Here is a 15,000-nt window from a genome sequence, read left to right as displayed (position 1 = left end):
TGGACCAAATACAACTGTATCGTCTACTACATTCGGTTACTGTAGTACGATCTTTACGTGGGTAGATACTACACTTGTTATTCTACACAACATCCTTTTTCACAGTCAATAGGACTGTCATTTTCCCCATGCGTTCATGGGCGTTATATTGGTATTTATTTAACAGTGATCTGAATTATCCCATTCTTGCACTCGCTGTCAGCCAACTTACCAACTAAGCATGGCAACTTCATGACTGTCTGTACTGAACATCGTCTCATAAAACTGGCAATAATTTGACATATATTCCTTTAAGAATCTCTACCTATTCAATTCAGAGATAAACTTTAGAAAACACTTCCCTCTCCAAAAGACTATATTTCATAAAAACTTCAAACGACTCTCGAAGCGCAACTCAAAATCAGTCTCGATTTTTTCAAAATTGACGTAAGTCGAAAACATACTTTACTTTACTCCAAATCTTTTTAAACGAGTGGTATTGAACATTTCAGTGCACAAAACGCCATTGCTATAGATCTGCAAAGGCTGGTAAATTAAAACAAAATTTACCTATGCATATAGTAGGACTACGTTCACAAAATCAACACTATGAAGAACACAGTATATTCCTGTACCCATATACTACATTCCTGAAAAACATCACGTACAATACAAAAAGGCATCTGGTAGCTTCTAACTCACGTATTCGCCTTATATAAAAAAAAATGCAGTTTATTACGCTATAATATCGCGTATCACTTAATGAATCACACGTTTCAATACCAAACTGCTTCATCTCTAATTACCTCATTTCCCTCATTCACGTCCATCGCACAGTGCCTGCACGAGATAATTTTACAAAATGTCGAATGACCAAAGTGCCACTACAATGTTTCAGTTCCTTCAAAGCACTGCAGGAAGTTCCGTTTCTACACAGATCGATAAAGGGCAAAACTTGCAACCACCACAGATGCCTAGTTCCAGCAAGGTTCCAGTCAGTCGCTGACTGAAATGTCCACCAATACTCGTCCAAGTTTTTTACTTTCACGTCTTTGGTTTATGTTTATGCTATTTACCTTCATTGTTTTATGTTTCACGTTCAACCTCAAGGGACTACTACCCAACACGGAGCTCATTTTGCACCTAAACTGTCGAACCTCGATAAACATTTAAAACTACTACTACTTCTTACCCACTTTCGCAAACATCTTGAACCAAGTTCGCAGACGGATCGTTCGAAGTCCTGTAGCTGCTCATTTTTGTGCCACACACAAAATGACGGCCAGAGTTTAGGCGAACTTCGTTGTAAGGGCCTCTGGTTGCGTTGACAGGTAAACCAGGCAGTTCAGTATATGAAGTAATTGTTCCACTTTGTCAAACTATACTATCCGGTACTTTTGATACGCCACCCGCCTCAACCTCCGTCTTCTTTCGTACTTTGGTAAGAATTTTGATCTTGTAAAAGGATGAAAACCTCGTAGTTGCACTGAACAACTGTTATAGAGGGTGGAAAGTCAGATGGAAGAAAAAGAATATGAACGGAGGAGCAGTAAAAGGAATGAAGGAGGTTGCAGTAGGGGTCGAAGGGACGCTGCAGTGACACCTTTAAGTAATGCCTACAGATCATCACGTGCGGTGCACTGACGGCACTGTTCCCTCTACATAGCAAATTACGAAGCAAAACAAAGGTCATGATATATAACTAATACATTATAGTACAACGCACAACACAAGAAGAAACTATATATAAATTATTGAATTTAAAATCCACTGACAAAGTATTTTCTTTGGTACAAGAAATATTTTTTGAATTAAATTTGTATGCAGAACAGTTTTTGACCAGATTTCCTCTCCCACCCCCTTTGTTCACCTACAATCACGGCTACTCCCCATTACGTATAGTAAATTTCTCTTTATCTTCATAAATGACAAACTCATCTGAGCCTTAATAAACGTCAAAGAATAGTAATCGATACTTCCTTTGGTGAGTCATTGTCCACAGAATTAATATCTTTATCAGTTAAAACGTATATTGTTTTTCTATAAAAATGTCAATGGGACAATATGTGCTCACAAAATAAACAAAAGAAGAGTCATTACATATTCGTTAAGATAAAAGTGCACGCACGTATTTTAAATTCGTCACACGCAAATTAACAAGAATAATTATTTACAGTTTGTCTTTCATGTGGGCACGTAATATTACATTTGGTTTTTTTTTTACTATCATGGGGCACGTAATATTACATTTGTTTTTTTTTTACTATCATGGGGCACGTAATATTACATTTGGTTTTTTTTACTATCATGGGGCATGTAATATTACATTTTGTTTTTTTTACTATCATGGGGCACGTAATATTACATTTGGGTTTTTTTGACTATCACGGGCACGTAATATTACATTTGGGTTTTTTACCATCATGGGGCAGGTAATATTACATTTTTTACTACCATTGCCCACGTAATATTACATTTTTTTTTACTATCATGGTGCAAGTAATATTACATTTTTTTACCATCATGGGGCACGTATATTACATTTTTTTTACTACCATTGGGCACGTATATTACATTTTTTTTTTTACCATCATGGTGCACGTAATATTAATATGGGTTTTTTTTCACTACCATGGGGCACGTAATATTACATTTGTCTTTTTTTACATCATGGTGCTCAAGTTATATTACATTTGTTTTTTTTACTATCATGGGGCACGTAATATTACATTTGTTTTTTTTTACTATCATGGGGCATGTAATATTACATTTGGTTTTGTTTTTTTTTTTACTATCTTGGGGCATGTATATTACATTTGTTTTTTTTTTACTACCATTGGGCACGTAATATTACTTTGTTTTTATTTTGCTTCATGGGGCAAGTAATATACATTTGTTTTTTTTTTTACTTACCATTTGGGGCACGTAATATTACATTTGTTTTTATTTTGCTGTCATGGGGCAAGAATATTACATATATATATATATATATATATATATATATATATATATATATATATATATATATATATATATATATATATATATATATATATATATATATATATAAATATATATATATATATATATATATATATATATATATATATATATATATATGTGTGTGTGTGTGTGTGTGTGTGTGTGTGTGTGTGTGTGTGTGTGTGTGTGTGTGTGTGTGTGTGTGTAATATTACACACACACACACATATAAATATATATATATATATATATATATATATATATATATATATATATATATATATCCAATTAACATCTCTTCTTCTTCTTCCCACCCCGCTTGTTCCCATTTTTATATGGGGTCGCCGTTTCGGATGAGCCGTTTCCATCTATTTCTATCTTGTGCTTCTGCCTCATCAATTCCCTTCTCATTTAAGTCTCCTCTCACACAGTCCTTCCATCTCTTTCTTGGTCTCCCTCTTTTTCTTCTTCCTTGCACCTCCACCCCCATAGTATGTCTCCCAGCGTGGTCCTCATCTCTCCTCAACAGGTGTCCATACCATCTCAGCCTCCCCTCCTGCACTTTCTTTGATACTTCCACCACCTTAGTTGACCCCCTTATGTAGTCATTTCTGATCCTATCCACTCTTGTTACCCCAGACATCCACCTAAGCATTCTCATTTCTGCCACATCCATCTTCTTTTGCTCTGCTTTTCTCATGCTTGCTGTTTCCGTACCATACAGCATTGCTGTTCTTACCACCGTCTTGTGAAATTTTCCTTTTAACCTAAGCGGCACTCTTTTGTCACAAAGAACTCCCGAGGCCGCTCTCAGTTGTTCCAGCCTGCCTGTACCCGATGTTTTACTTCTTCTTCCATACTTCCTCCAGCGTTAACAAAAGATCCCAAACTTATCAACTCTCCTTATTTGCTCTCCACCAAGCTGAATACTTTCTCTATCATCCCCCTCAGTGTGGTACACATATATTCTGTCTTGGATCTACTTATTCTCATTCCTCTGTCCTCCAGTACTTGTCTCCATCTTTCCAATTTCACTTCCAGATCTTCCCTGCTCTCTGCACACAGAACATATCATCCGCATACAATATGTTCCATGGTACTGTCTCCCTTACTTCCTCTATTATAAACATCCATCACTATGTTAAAGATAACATACACAACATAAATAAGACGAACAATTATTGTCATAACTAAAATCGTGAAAGTTATCACAACTTTACGTCAACTGCATTAAGGCCTGTTTAGCGTTCTAAGATCAACTGTCCCGTCAGGGGGTTAGTGCCGTCGGCGCACCTCCCGCCGCGCACCGTATGCATTACTCAAACTTCTCACTAGCGTGCCTTTTAGGTCCCTAGCTGCAACCCCTCTCGTTTCTTTTACTGTACATCCGTTCATATTCTCTTTCTTCCATCTTTCCTGTCCACCCATTTCTAATAATTGTTAAACCTTTCAAACTTTTTTTTTACTGTCAATTTCCCTTTCGGCGTTAAGTGACCTCATAGGTCCCACGGCTTGGCTTTTTAGCCTAAATCGTAAATTCGAGTTCGTTTTGATGGACAGGTAGAAGAGGGCCGGTCTAAAAGTGGAAGTTCCTTCCTTACCTGTTCCCAAAAATTGGGCAAAGCGACGGAAAACGAAACGACGAAGGGTCCCTCTCCCCTCAAGCGATCGCTGCAATAGCTGGCTACCGAATGCTACTCTAGATATGATAACAATACCATTTGACGAGAACCCTTATTGAACACGCACCGCTCTGACATATCACCGTGGTGGGTCACGTGACTGAGAGGCGACCAATCATCTCGATCCATTTTTTTTAGGGACGTAAAAAAAAGGGGGAAAATGGATTATGACAGGATTTGTTTGCAGTGTGTTTTGTAACTAAAGAAAAAAACGTTTTATTTTTGGGACGTAAAAAAAGAAAGAAAAAAACAATTGGTTATCATGATGTATTTCCCGTGTGTTTTGTAACTGCAAACATAAAATAAAATAAAATAAAATAAATAGATAAATAAAATAAAAGGAATGGATGACGTAAACTAAAAAAAAAATTCGCCGTGATGCTGTTTCGTAACATTGACGAAACAAGTAAATGTTAATTATGAATTCACCCGTTTTTGTTGTTGTTGATTAATTTTTCTCTGCCTTTCGTGAATTTTGTCATTTACTTCAGAAATAAAGGGATCATCAAGCGTTAGATTTATAATTAGAATTTGACTGTAGTCGATCTATTTTGACCTGTAGTTTTTTTATTTATTTTATTCTGAATTCACATACAAGGGAAACAAAAAAATGTGTTAATATCAGTTTAATCGTATTTGAACTCCGTTATTTAACTTACGACGAGAGAAACAAGGTCTTTAGATCTGTATATTATAACTAGAATCTTACCATATTCGATCTATTTTGACTTGCAGTTTTTTGTAATATTTGGTGATTTTACAAAAATGGAAAAAATGGACTTGTATTTCTTTTTTTTAACTTTTTGGTGATTTTACAAAAATGGAAACAAGAAGAAGATACGTTTCAACATATGTTTTAATCTCATCTGTATCGGATTGCATTTACCAAGCTTTCGTTTTTATAGCAAACGCCAGACTACATGTTTTGTGAACATAACCGTATCTCAACTGTTTGTTTGTTTGTATGGTTTTTTGCGTTGTATGGAACCAGTGGTTATTCAGCAACGAGACCAACGGCTTTACGTGACTTCCAAGCCTAGTCGAGAGTGAACTTCCATCACCAGAAATACACATATCTAACCCCTCAGTGGAATGCCCGATAATCGAACTTGCGGTCACTGAGGTGGCAGGCCAAGACCATACCGATCACGCCACTGTGGCGCTCATACCCGTATCTTGTCCCTACCAAAATACGCTTGTCTTCAGGATTTTTCTTAGGAAAAAAAAATAACCTTGATAATCACAATGCAAAAGAAGCCACGAATGCAAATAATAATAATAATAATAATAATAATAATAATAATAATAATAATAATAATAATAATGATAAATAACTCTGCAGGAAATAGTGATAAAAGTCCTACTTTCTTAGGAGTTTATAAATAATCATTCACGTTTCACAGCCTCTCTATAATATTTCTATAATATTTTTCTCTCTCTCTACTGTCAGGAATTTCACATTCAGACTGACTCACACAGCACCATTCCATAAGCATTCCCACAAGTCCCGTGCGTCTCTTTAATACCGTTATTGGAACTGGAATATGGAACTCAGCCCAAGGGCCAAGTGGTGGAGCCTATGAGGTCACTCATAGAGTAGAGAGGTTTGAGAGGTGTAACAGCAGGAAAACCTCAAAGCAGTTGCTCTATGAAGCAATTGTCAAGAGAGTGGTGGGAAGGAAGAAGGAAGAAAGATAATACGAACGGAGGTACAGTAAAATGACCCATTAGGGAAGGTAGTGCCCTCGGTGTACCTCACGCGGTGCACTGCAGGCGTCACTTAAAAGGGTGCTTTGCAGCGTCCCATCGGCCCCTAGCTGCAACCCCTTTCATTCCTTTTACTGTACCTCCGCTCGTATTCTCTTTCTTTCATATTACTTTCCACCCTAGCCAAATAATAATTTAACATTATTGCCAACACTGAATGACCTCGTAGGTCACAGCGCTTGGCCTTTGACCTAAATTTTATTCTTGGATTCCAATTTCAAGTAATCACAGCGATTTTGAACGGCGAATAGTAACGTAGTCGGTCTGTGGGTTACAGCGATTTGAGAGAGAGAGAGAGAGAGAGAGAGAGAGAGAGAGAGAGAGAGAGAGAGAGAGAGAGAGGAACGCTGCGGTTTTTACTTATCGTGTCATACTTACGACACGTGACACTAGAAAACCATATTGAAACTAGATACGACTCACATACGATAAACGCAGCGATAGCGTTAGATGACACTTTTGCGTTCGTGTCTTCCGTGACACCTGTGACGTAGTACAGGCAAAATAAATAAACAAATAAACAAACAAAAAAATAAGTAAACAAAGCCACAAAACAGGAGATGCAGAGTGAAGAATGAAATCCAATCTACAACATCGTATATTTACATTCTTTCCGTTTAAGGGCTAGGAACAATTAGATCCTACAGGTTTAACTAAGTACATTAAGCCCTATTCACGTCTGTTCCATTTAATGAATAGGTTTAACTAGGTACATTAAGCCCTATTTACATCTGTCCCATTGAAAGAATAAGTTCTGTAACTAGGTATATTTAGCCCTATTAAAACTTATTCTATTTAATGAATAGGTTTAACTAGGTACACCAAACCCTATTACATCCGTTCCCTTTAAAGAACAAGTACATTAACCCCTATTTAAATCTACTCCATTTAAAGAATAGGTTATGTAAAAAGGGACATTAGACCCTATTTACATCTTTTCCATCTACAAAAATAAGTAAACAAATAAATAAATAAATAAATAAATAAATAAAATAAAAAATAGAAAATAAAATAAAATGAAAAAATAGGTTTTGTAACCCGCTACATTCAAAGATAAGACTGAAAACAGTATCAACTGCAATCTGCTTGCATTCCCACAATATAACGCACTTGAAGTTATGTATCAATAGAAAAAAACCTGTCTGGTTTTCTACAGTGTCGTGGAAACTCAGTTGGCCAAACACGGCGTTGGTGACTCAAAAAAATATATCCAATGTTTATTTATACGTTCATGAGAACTTTTACTTCTTCTTCTTCCCAGCTCTAGGCCAATTTTATGTGGGGTCGCCGTTGTGACTGAGTCGTCCCCATCGATGTCTGTCCTGTGAATCGTTCTCGTTAATACCTTTTAATACCATATCTTCCCCTACACAATCACTCCATCGTATGTCTTCCAACATGATGTTCCTCTCTTCGTAACAGGTGTTCATACCATCGAAACCTTCCCTCCTGTATTTTCTTCGATATTTAAACTACCTTTGTCGATCCTCTTATATACTCATTTCTAGTCCTATCTTCCCTTGTTACTCCCGACATCCATCTCAACATTCTCATTTCTGCTACATCTATCTTTTTCTTCTCCTCTGTTTTCCTCATACTAGCTGTTTCTGTTCCATATAACATAGCTGATCTGACTACCTGATCTGACCACCGCCCTATGGAACTTTTACATCTTGTAAAAAAAGGAAAATCATCTACATTTACGAACTCATTTGAAGTTATATAGTTAGATGCTTAATTATATAAAAACAGGTCATAAATGGAAGAAATGTTTGGGGACTTTTGGAGTATTTGAGTGTTCTAACAAAATGACCAGGTTCTGTAAAATTGAATGTGAACTTTCGACTTGGTAAGAGCAAAACTAAATAAATAAATAAACAAATAAAAATAAATACTGACGCAAAATGGAATGGGGAGATTCGTCGTGTTAAGTATAGCGTTCACTTATTTACGCACTGACACGCAGCTTTCTATTTGTACAGGAATTAAATAAACTAACAGTAAAATAAGCGTGTAAACATAAAGCATACAGGGAGGAGAAAAAAAGATTAGACTAGAATATTTATTAAATGTATGACAAAGTTCTTGTTTCATTTAAGGATGATTAATATGGAAAATAAAGTCACAGGAAGATGTACTTTTTCCATTTATTTTTCTGATTCTTTTTAGAGAAAAACAAGAACTCACTTAGGGACAAAATATTCGAAATAAAAAGTCTAGATTATTTACTTCCCTCGAAGAGAGGTATCAAGACAAAAGACGTACTACAGAGGTTAAGTGGGTCTGGATGGATTAGGATAACAATTTAGGCCAAAGGACAAGGGCTGGGAACCTACGAGGTCATTCAGCGCTGAAAGGGGAACTGAGAGTAGAAAGGTTCAAAAGGCGTAACAGGAGGAAAACCTCAAAGCAGTTGCACTTCGAAACAATTGTTAGGGAAAGGGGGATAGCAAGATGGAAGAAAGATGATATAAACGGAGGTGCAGTAAAAGGAATGAAAGGGGTTGCAGCTAGGGCCCTAGGGGACTCTGCAATACTACAGTAAGGCTCACTTAAGGTTCTTTGCAAGACTGACTCTCTCAAAATTAACATTTTACAATTAATATTTTCACAAAAATGACAATTCTCGAGTCATACCTCAAAACTGATAACTACATTTGATAACTTCAGCGCTGTTATCAATGTGTTAACCTGAATACTTGTTATGATACGATGGGTATAATCTTATTTTACTTAAATCTTTATCTATTTATTTATTTATTTGCTAATTTATTTTGTCTTTTATCATAGCCGATCTCTTGGATTTCCCATCACCTTCTGTTACTTCTTTTTACGAATGCCATATTCTTTGGAAGCTTGAATTTCAAGTCAGTGGCCCCTGTGGTGGGCTTGTTCCATTTGAACAGAGTTCGTCTTCTGAATAATAATAATAATAATAATAATAATAATAATAATAATAATAATAATAATAATAATAATAATAATATCATTATTATTATTAAAAATAATGGCAGAATTCACAGAATTGACTTTGTACAATATTCTTTCAATTCTCCTAATGATTTGCCTTTCTGGCACGCTGGTATTATAAAGCAGCTGTCCAATGTTCATCGTGCTGTAGGTCGTCAACGGATGAACATTGGACAGCTGCTTTATAATACCAGCGTGCCAGAAAGGCAAATCATTAGGAGAATTGAAAGAATATTGTACAAAATCAATTCTGTGAATTCTGCCATTATTTTTAATAAAACTTGTTTGAAAGAAGGTCTGTTTTCCAGCATACAATATAATAATAATAATAATAATAATAATAATAATAATAATGGGCGTAATGGTCTCTCCGTCCATCTGTCATTCAATCACGACCAAACGACTGGTCTGATGGGCATGAAACTTGGCAGGATTATAGTGGGGACTCCTGAGATGAATTATAATGAGGTTTCATCCTACCTCCCCCCCCCCCCAATCTCTGATGGGGGTGGGGGTGAGAAGGGATTCCCTGAAACGGAGCAGTTTCTGGCCGAGAAACGAGGCTGGTTATTCCCGTAGACTTAGTTACTTCACGATTTTTCATACATAATTTCTGTACAACTTCCCTGGAGAAGTCGCGAATATTTCAGCTCAGACACAATAGAAGATGAAAATTATCATCAATATCCGCAAGATTTTTTGAATAACTTAAATCCATCGGGACTGCCAGTGCACAAAATAACGTTGAAGAAGTACTGCCCGGTAATGTTGCTTCGGAATTTCGATCCTGCCAATGACTAATATAAAAAGGAAACTGACAAGTTCCTACTTTCTACTCTTTTTTGGAAGACACGGGATCATAAGAGCATTTATCAGTAGCCATAACGTACTGACATATAAGTTGCGTCTTTGCAGTATCATAATGAAAAGAAAGATACTTCATTATTCGTATCACCGTGCAAAGTAATTGACAAAGAAACGAACCAATCAAGATCCCTGTTCCGTTAAATGAAAGTCACCGACAAGAGAGAGAGAGAGAGAGAGAGAGAGAGAGAGAGAGAGAGAGAGAGAGCCATTTAAAGACATTAATGCACTACAATTTTATAATTTTATCTTGCTATCAAAAAAATGAGAGAGAGAGAGAGGAGATAATTTGTGATTTGAGAGCTAAGTAATCCGATAATCCCATTTCCGTCTTCGTTACTTGACTTACATTGAGAGAGAGAGAGAGAGAGAGAGAGAGAGAGAGTAAACAATAATGAATACGAACTTCTTTACGTTCATTGATCGTCCCTTCACTTACTTTAAGAGACGAGAGAGAGAGAGAGTGAGAGAGAGAGTAGAGAGAGAGAGAGAGAGAGAAGAGAGAGAGAGAGAGAGAATATCATTAAAAGAGGGGAAACAACAATGAATAAGAATTTCTCTGCGTTCAGTGATCGTCCCTTGAATTACATTACGAGAGAGAGAGAGAGAGAGAGAGAGAGAGAGAGACTATTCGTGTAATCGCCCTTATTTTAATATTGCTGAACAAATAGTACATATAAATTTTTCACTTCTGCACCCATATTTTATCACCCATCGTAAATGGGTAAGTTTGCTAGTAATAATAATAATGGGCGTAATGTCTCTCCGTCCATCTGTCATTCAATCACGACCAAAACGACTGGTCTGATGGGCATGAAACTTGGCAGGGTTATAGTGGGGACCCCTGAGATGAATTATAATGGGGTTTCATCCTACCCTCCCCATCCCACAATCTCTGATGGGGGTGGGGGTGAGAAGGGATTCCCTGAAACGGAGCAGTTTCTGGCCGTGAAAATGAGGCTGGTTATTCCCGTAGACTTAGTTACGTTCACGATTTTTCATACATAATTTCTGTACAACTTCCCTGGAGAAAGTCGCGAATATTTCAGCTCAGACACAATAGAAGATGAAAATTATCATCATATCCGCAAGATTTTTGAATAACTTAAATCCATCGGACTGCCAGTGCACAAAATAACGTTGAAGAAGTACTGCCCGGTAATGTTGCTTCGGAATTTCGATCCTGCCAATGGACATAATAAAAAGGAAACTGACAAGTTCCTACTTTCTACTCTTTTTTGGAAGACACGGGATCATAAGAGCATTTATCAGTAGCCATAACGTACTGACATATAAGTTGCGTCTTTGCAGTAACATAATGAAAAGAAACAATACTTTATTATTCGTATCACCGTGCAAAGTAATTGACAAAGAAAGAAACGAACCAATCAAGATCCCTGTTCCGTTTAAATGAAAGTCACCGACAAGAGAGAGAGAGAGAGAGAGAGAGAGAGAGAGAGCCATTTAATGACATTAATGCACTATAATTTTTATAATTTTATCTTGCTATCAAAAAATGAGAGAGAGAAAGAGAGAGGAAATATAGATATAAAAGTTTCCATAGCACCAGATTAAGGATTTTCTTGTAAAGAAACATAAAAACATGATTTTTTTGTGCTTAAGAAAAAAACATGCTTGTATTATATTCATTGCTTGTAAAAAAAAACAAGATATTCTTGTGATTAATACATTTATTACTTGCAGAAAAGACAAGATATTCTTGTGTCTACTATATTTGTTACTTGTTAAGAAAAAAAAAACAGATTATCTTGAATGACTACTATCTTTATTATTTGTTAAAAAAACATAAACTATCTTGAATGACTATATTTTTATTACTTGTAGAATAAACCATGATATTCTTGTGCTTAAGCTATTTATTCCTTGTAAAGATACAAAAAAATAAATAAAAACATGACATTCTTGAGCTTACTACATCATGACGAAATTCAGGCTAAAAAAAATAATAATAATGAAAAAAGAAATTAAAATTCTGGTCATGGGTCACAGCTCGCACAATTATAATTTCCTATCGGTCCTGATCAGCAAAAACTTGCTGGTGGTGGACGGTCACATAATATCAGCGGCCAATTCCAATAATTTGCGGCTTCGAAACCAAAGGCCACTAATAATAATCATGCGTTGGTCACCCGTCCAAGGCCCACCTTCAAATATACATTTTTTTTTATTTAGGTTTATCGATACAGAAAAGCAACGCTGTCTAAAAGACAGACAGGCAGAACCAGGTCTGACTGTCAACTGCCCTCTGACAGGTAGACTTGAACTGAACACAGAATTTATGCCAAAGGCCATGCACTGGGACCTATGAGGTCATTCAGCGCTGACACGGAAATTGACAGTAATAGGTTTGAAAGGCGTAACAGGCGAATCTATTGTTAGGAGAGGGTGGAGAGTACGATGGACGAAAGAGAATATAAAAGGAGGTACAGAAAGAGGAACGAAAGGGCTTGCAGCTAGGGGCCGATGGCACGCTGCAAAGTATCTCATGGAAGGCTTACAGTGCACCGCATGAGTTGCGCTGGCGGGCATTAGGCCCCTGAGGAAGACCAGAAATATAACACTGACAGAAACACAAAATGGAAAAATATATTACTTAATATTAATGATAACAAAAAATAAACTTCCCATGTTACTGTACATAGAAAAAAATACAAATATAAATTGTACAGGCCAAAGGTATACGTATTCCACCTATGGCTTTATGTAAGCTATATTTCTCCCATTATCTGCATTCATTATCATTTTCTGCAATTTTTATGCAACAATATCTTGCAGTCTGTAAACATTGATGCATCAGATACTTTATAAAATAAAATCGGTGGGTTTCGTAAATATGCCAGACCTGAAGTATAACTGAAACTTATCTTTACACGTACTCAGATTGTAAATGAGATGGCCGAGGAAATCTCTCTCTCTCTCTCTCTCTCTCTCTCTCTCTCTCTCTCTCTCTTCTCTCTCTCTGTTTTGTGGGTTAGAATATAATGCATAAATTACAAGGTCCAAGGTCTCTTTCTCTCTCTCTCTCTTTTCGTTTTGTGCACTACAATATATAATTCATAATCTGAGGCATTCTCTCTCTCTCTCTCTCTCTCTCTCTCTCTCTCTCTCTCTCTCTGTTTTGTGAACTACAATAGATAATTTATAATCTCTCTCTCGGTCTCTCTCTCTCTCTGTTCTGTGAACTTCGCGTACAATATATAATTCATAATCTCTCTCTCTCTCTCTCTCTCTCTCTGTTTTGTGAACTACAATATATAATTCATAATCTATGAGGCGTATCTCTCTCTCTCTCTCTCTCTGTGTTTTGAGGGCTAGAATACGTACACACACACACTCTCTCTCTCTCTCTCTCTCTCTCTCTCTCTGTTTTGAGGGGTAGAATATGATGCCTACCCTACATGGTCTCTCTCTCTGTCTCTCTCTTTATCTCCAAATTCTAACCCTATGAATTCCCTTGCATGAAGATATACATCATCGGTCCTTTCTTAGTACACCTATACAGTATACATACACCTATACACATTACATACCTCATAAGTTTCTATTTTATTTAAGGTTAAAGTAAACCGTAATCGTGCGTCTGACAACGTTATGCAGGCCAGGCCACCACCGTGGTTCAAGTTTCACGGGCTGCGGCTCGTACAGCATTATACCGAGACCACCGGTGATCTACTTGATTATACGATGTACAGACAACTCGATTGCGCCGATTTTTTTGCTTACACTATTTCGTTTTATAAAGATATAACGTTGTATCAAACAGCAGTATTTGAGAAAAATACGTAATTTTATGAGTTTAAGTTATAAGAGTAATATTGTTAAAATATTGTCTTATTTAGTACATAAATAATCACAAGTTCTGCAAAGAAATCAGTTACATTGATTGCAACGCATTTTACAAGAACTCTGCTGCAATAAAATGATAAGATATGGATACGTCATAATGCTAGACTCATATTGAAGAGGACAAACATTACTGGGAAAAATAGTTGGACAATTCTCACCAGAAAATAAACCAAATTAAAATTAAATCAAACAAATTAAAAAAAAAAAAAGGGTTGAGATATTAAGCCTACTATGTCAGTCTCTCTCAAGGAAGACTCGGAACATAGGCGAACCAGATTATGCGACCTTCGGTTTGGTTGAACCTCTTGGTTGAAGGTTGCACCAGAGAGAGAGAGAGAGAGAGAGAGAGAATGAAAGGCTGGAGATTTGCGATACGAGAGGAGAATGGCTCCGAGGCGTCGGAGCTAGTGAAAGTAGTCAAACGGCATCTGTTAATGTGCTTAAACTTAAGAGCATGGTCTAGCTTAGAGAGCGTTAAGCGTTGGTTGACGATACGTTTTCAACTCGTATAAACTACCTAAACACGGCTCGTTTACTAAACAATTCTTCGACAGACACGTAACCCCGAATTCTAAAGCCTACTAAGTCTAGAATGGTGCGCGATTCACAAACAACGAACCGCCAACGGCAACTGAGTCTAACAGTGACCTTTCTCCCAAAAGTTGCGTGGTTCAAGGTCAGTCATCTGGGCTACCGAAAGGTGCAATTATCATTCCTTCGCATCGGGAGGTGACGGGAGGTGGCAGGGTGACCTTTCCTTGGCGTTATTCTGTGAAATCTCTTGCTGCTGCTGCTGCCACGTCCGTTCCCGCCCACTAGGCTTAAGTTCATCTTTAGGTAGGAGTTTGAGTAATCATCGTCAGCAAAGAGACTAACCAGTATTTATAAA

At 36.9% G+C, this 15,000-nt stretch overlaps 1 protein-coding gene across 5 annotated transcripts in view; it reads right to left on the bottom strand.

Moving 5' to 3' along the window:
- Positions 1-15,000, bottom strand: part of LOC135216330 (maltase A3-like) — a 64,152-nt gene that overhangs the window by 37,338 nt on the left and 11,814 nt on the right. Inside the window, exon 1 of one of the 5 annotated variants that reach the window (XM_064251521.1) lies at positions 4,563-4,718. The exons of 3 other annotated variants lie outside the window; for them this stretch is intronic. Coding sequence is in view for 1 of the 2 variants with exons in the window: in XM_064251520.1 (XP_064107590.1) it covers positions 1,172-1,187 (16 nt within the window). In the remaining variant the exon portion in view is untranslated. Of the gene's footprint in view, positions 1-1,171; positions 1,311-4,562; positions 4,719-15,000 lie in introns of those variants that run through there. One more of the 5 variants, XM_064251520.1, reaches the window with a different exon arrangement.

The sequence above is a fragment of the Macrobrachium nipponense genome, chromosome 6, assembly GCF_015104395.2.
Source record: "Macrobrachium nipponense isolate FS-2020 chromosome 6, ASM1510439v2, whole genome shotgun sequence".
NCBI lineage: Eukaryota > Metazoa > Arthropoda > Malacostraca > Decapoda > Palaemonidae > Macrobrachium > Macrobrachium nipponense.
This window is presented reverse-complemented; position numbering and strand designations above follow the sequence as displayed.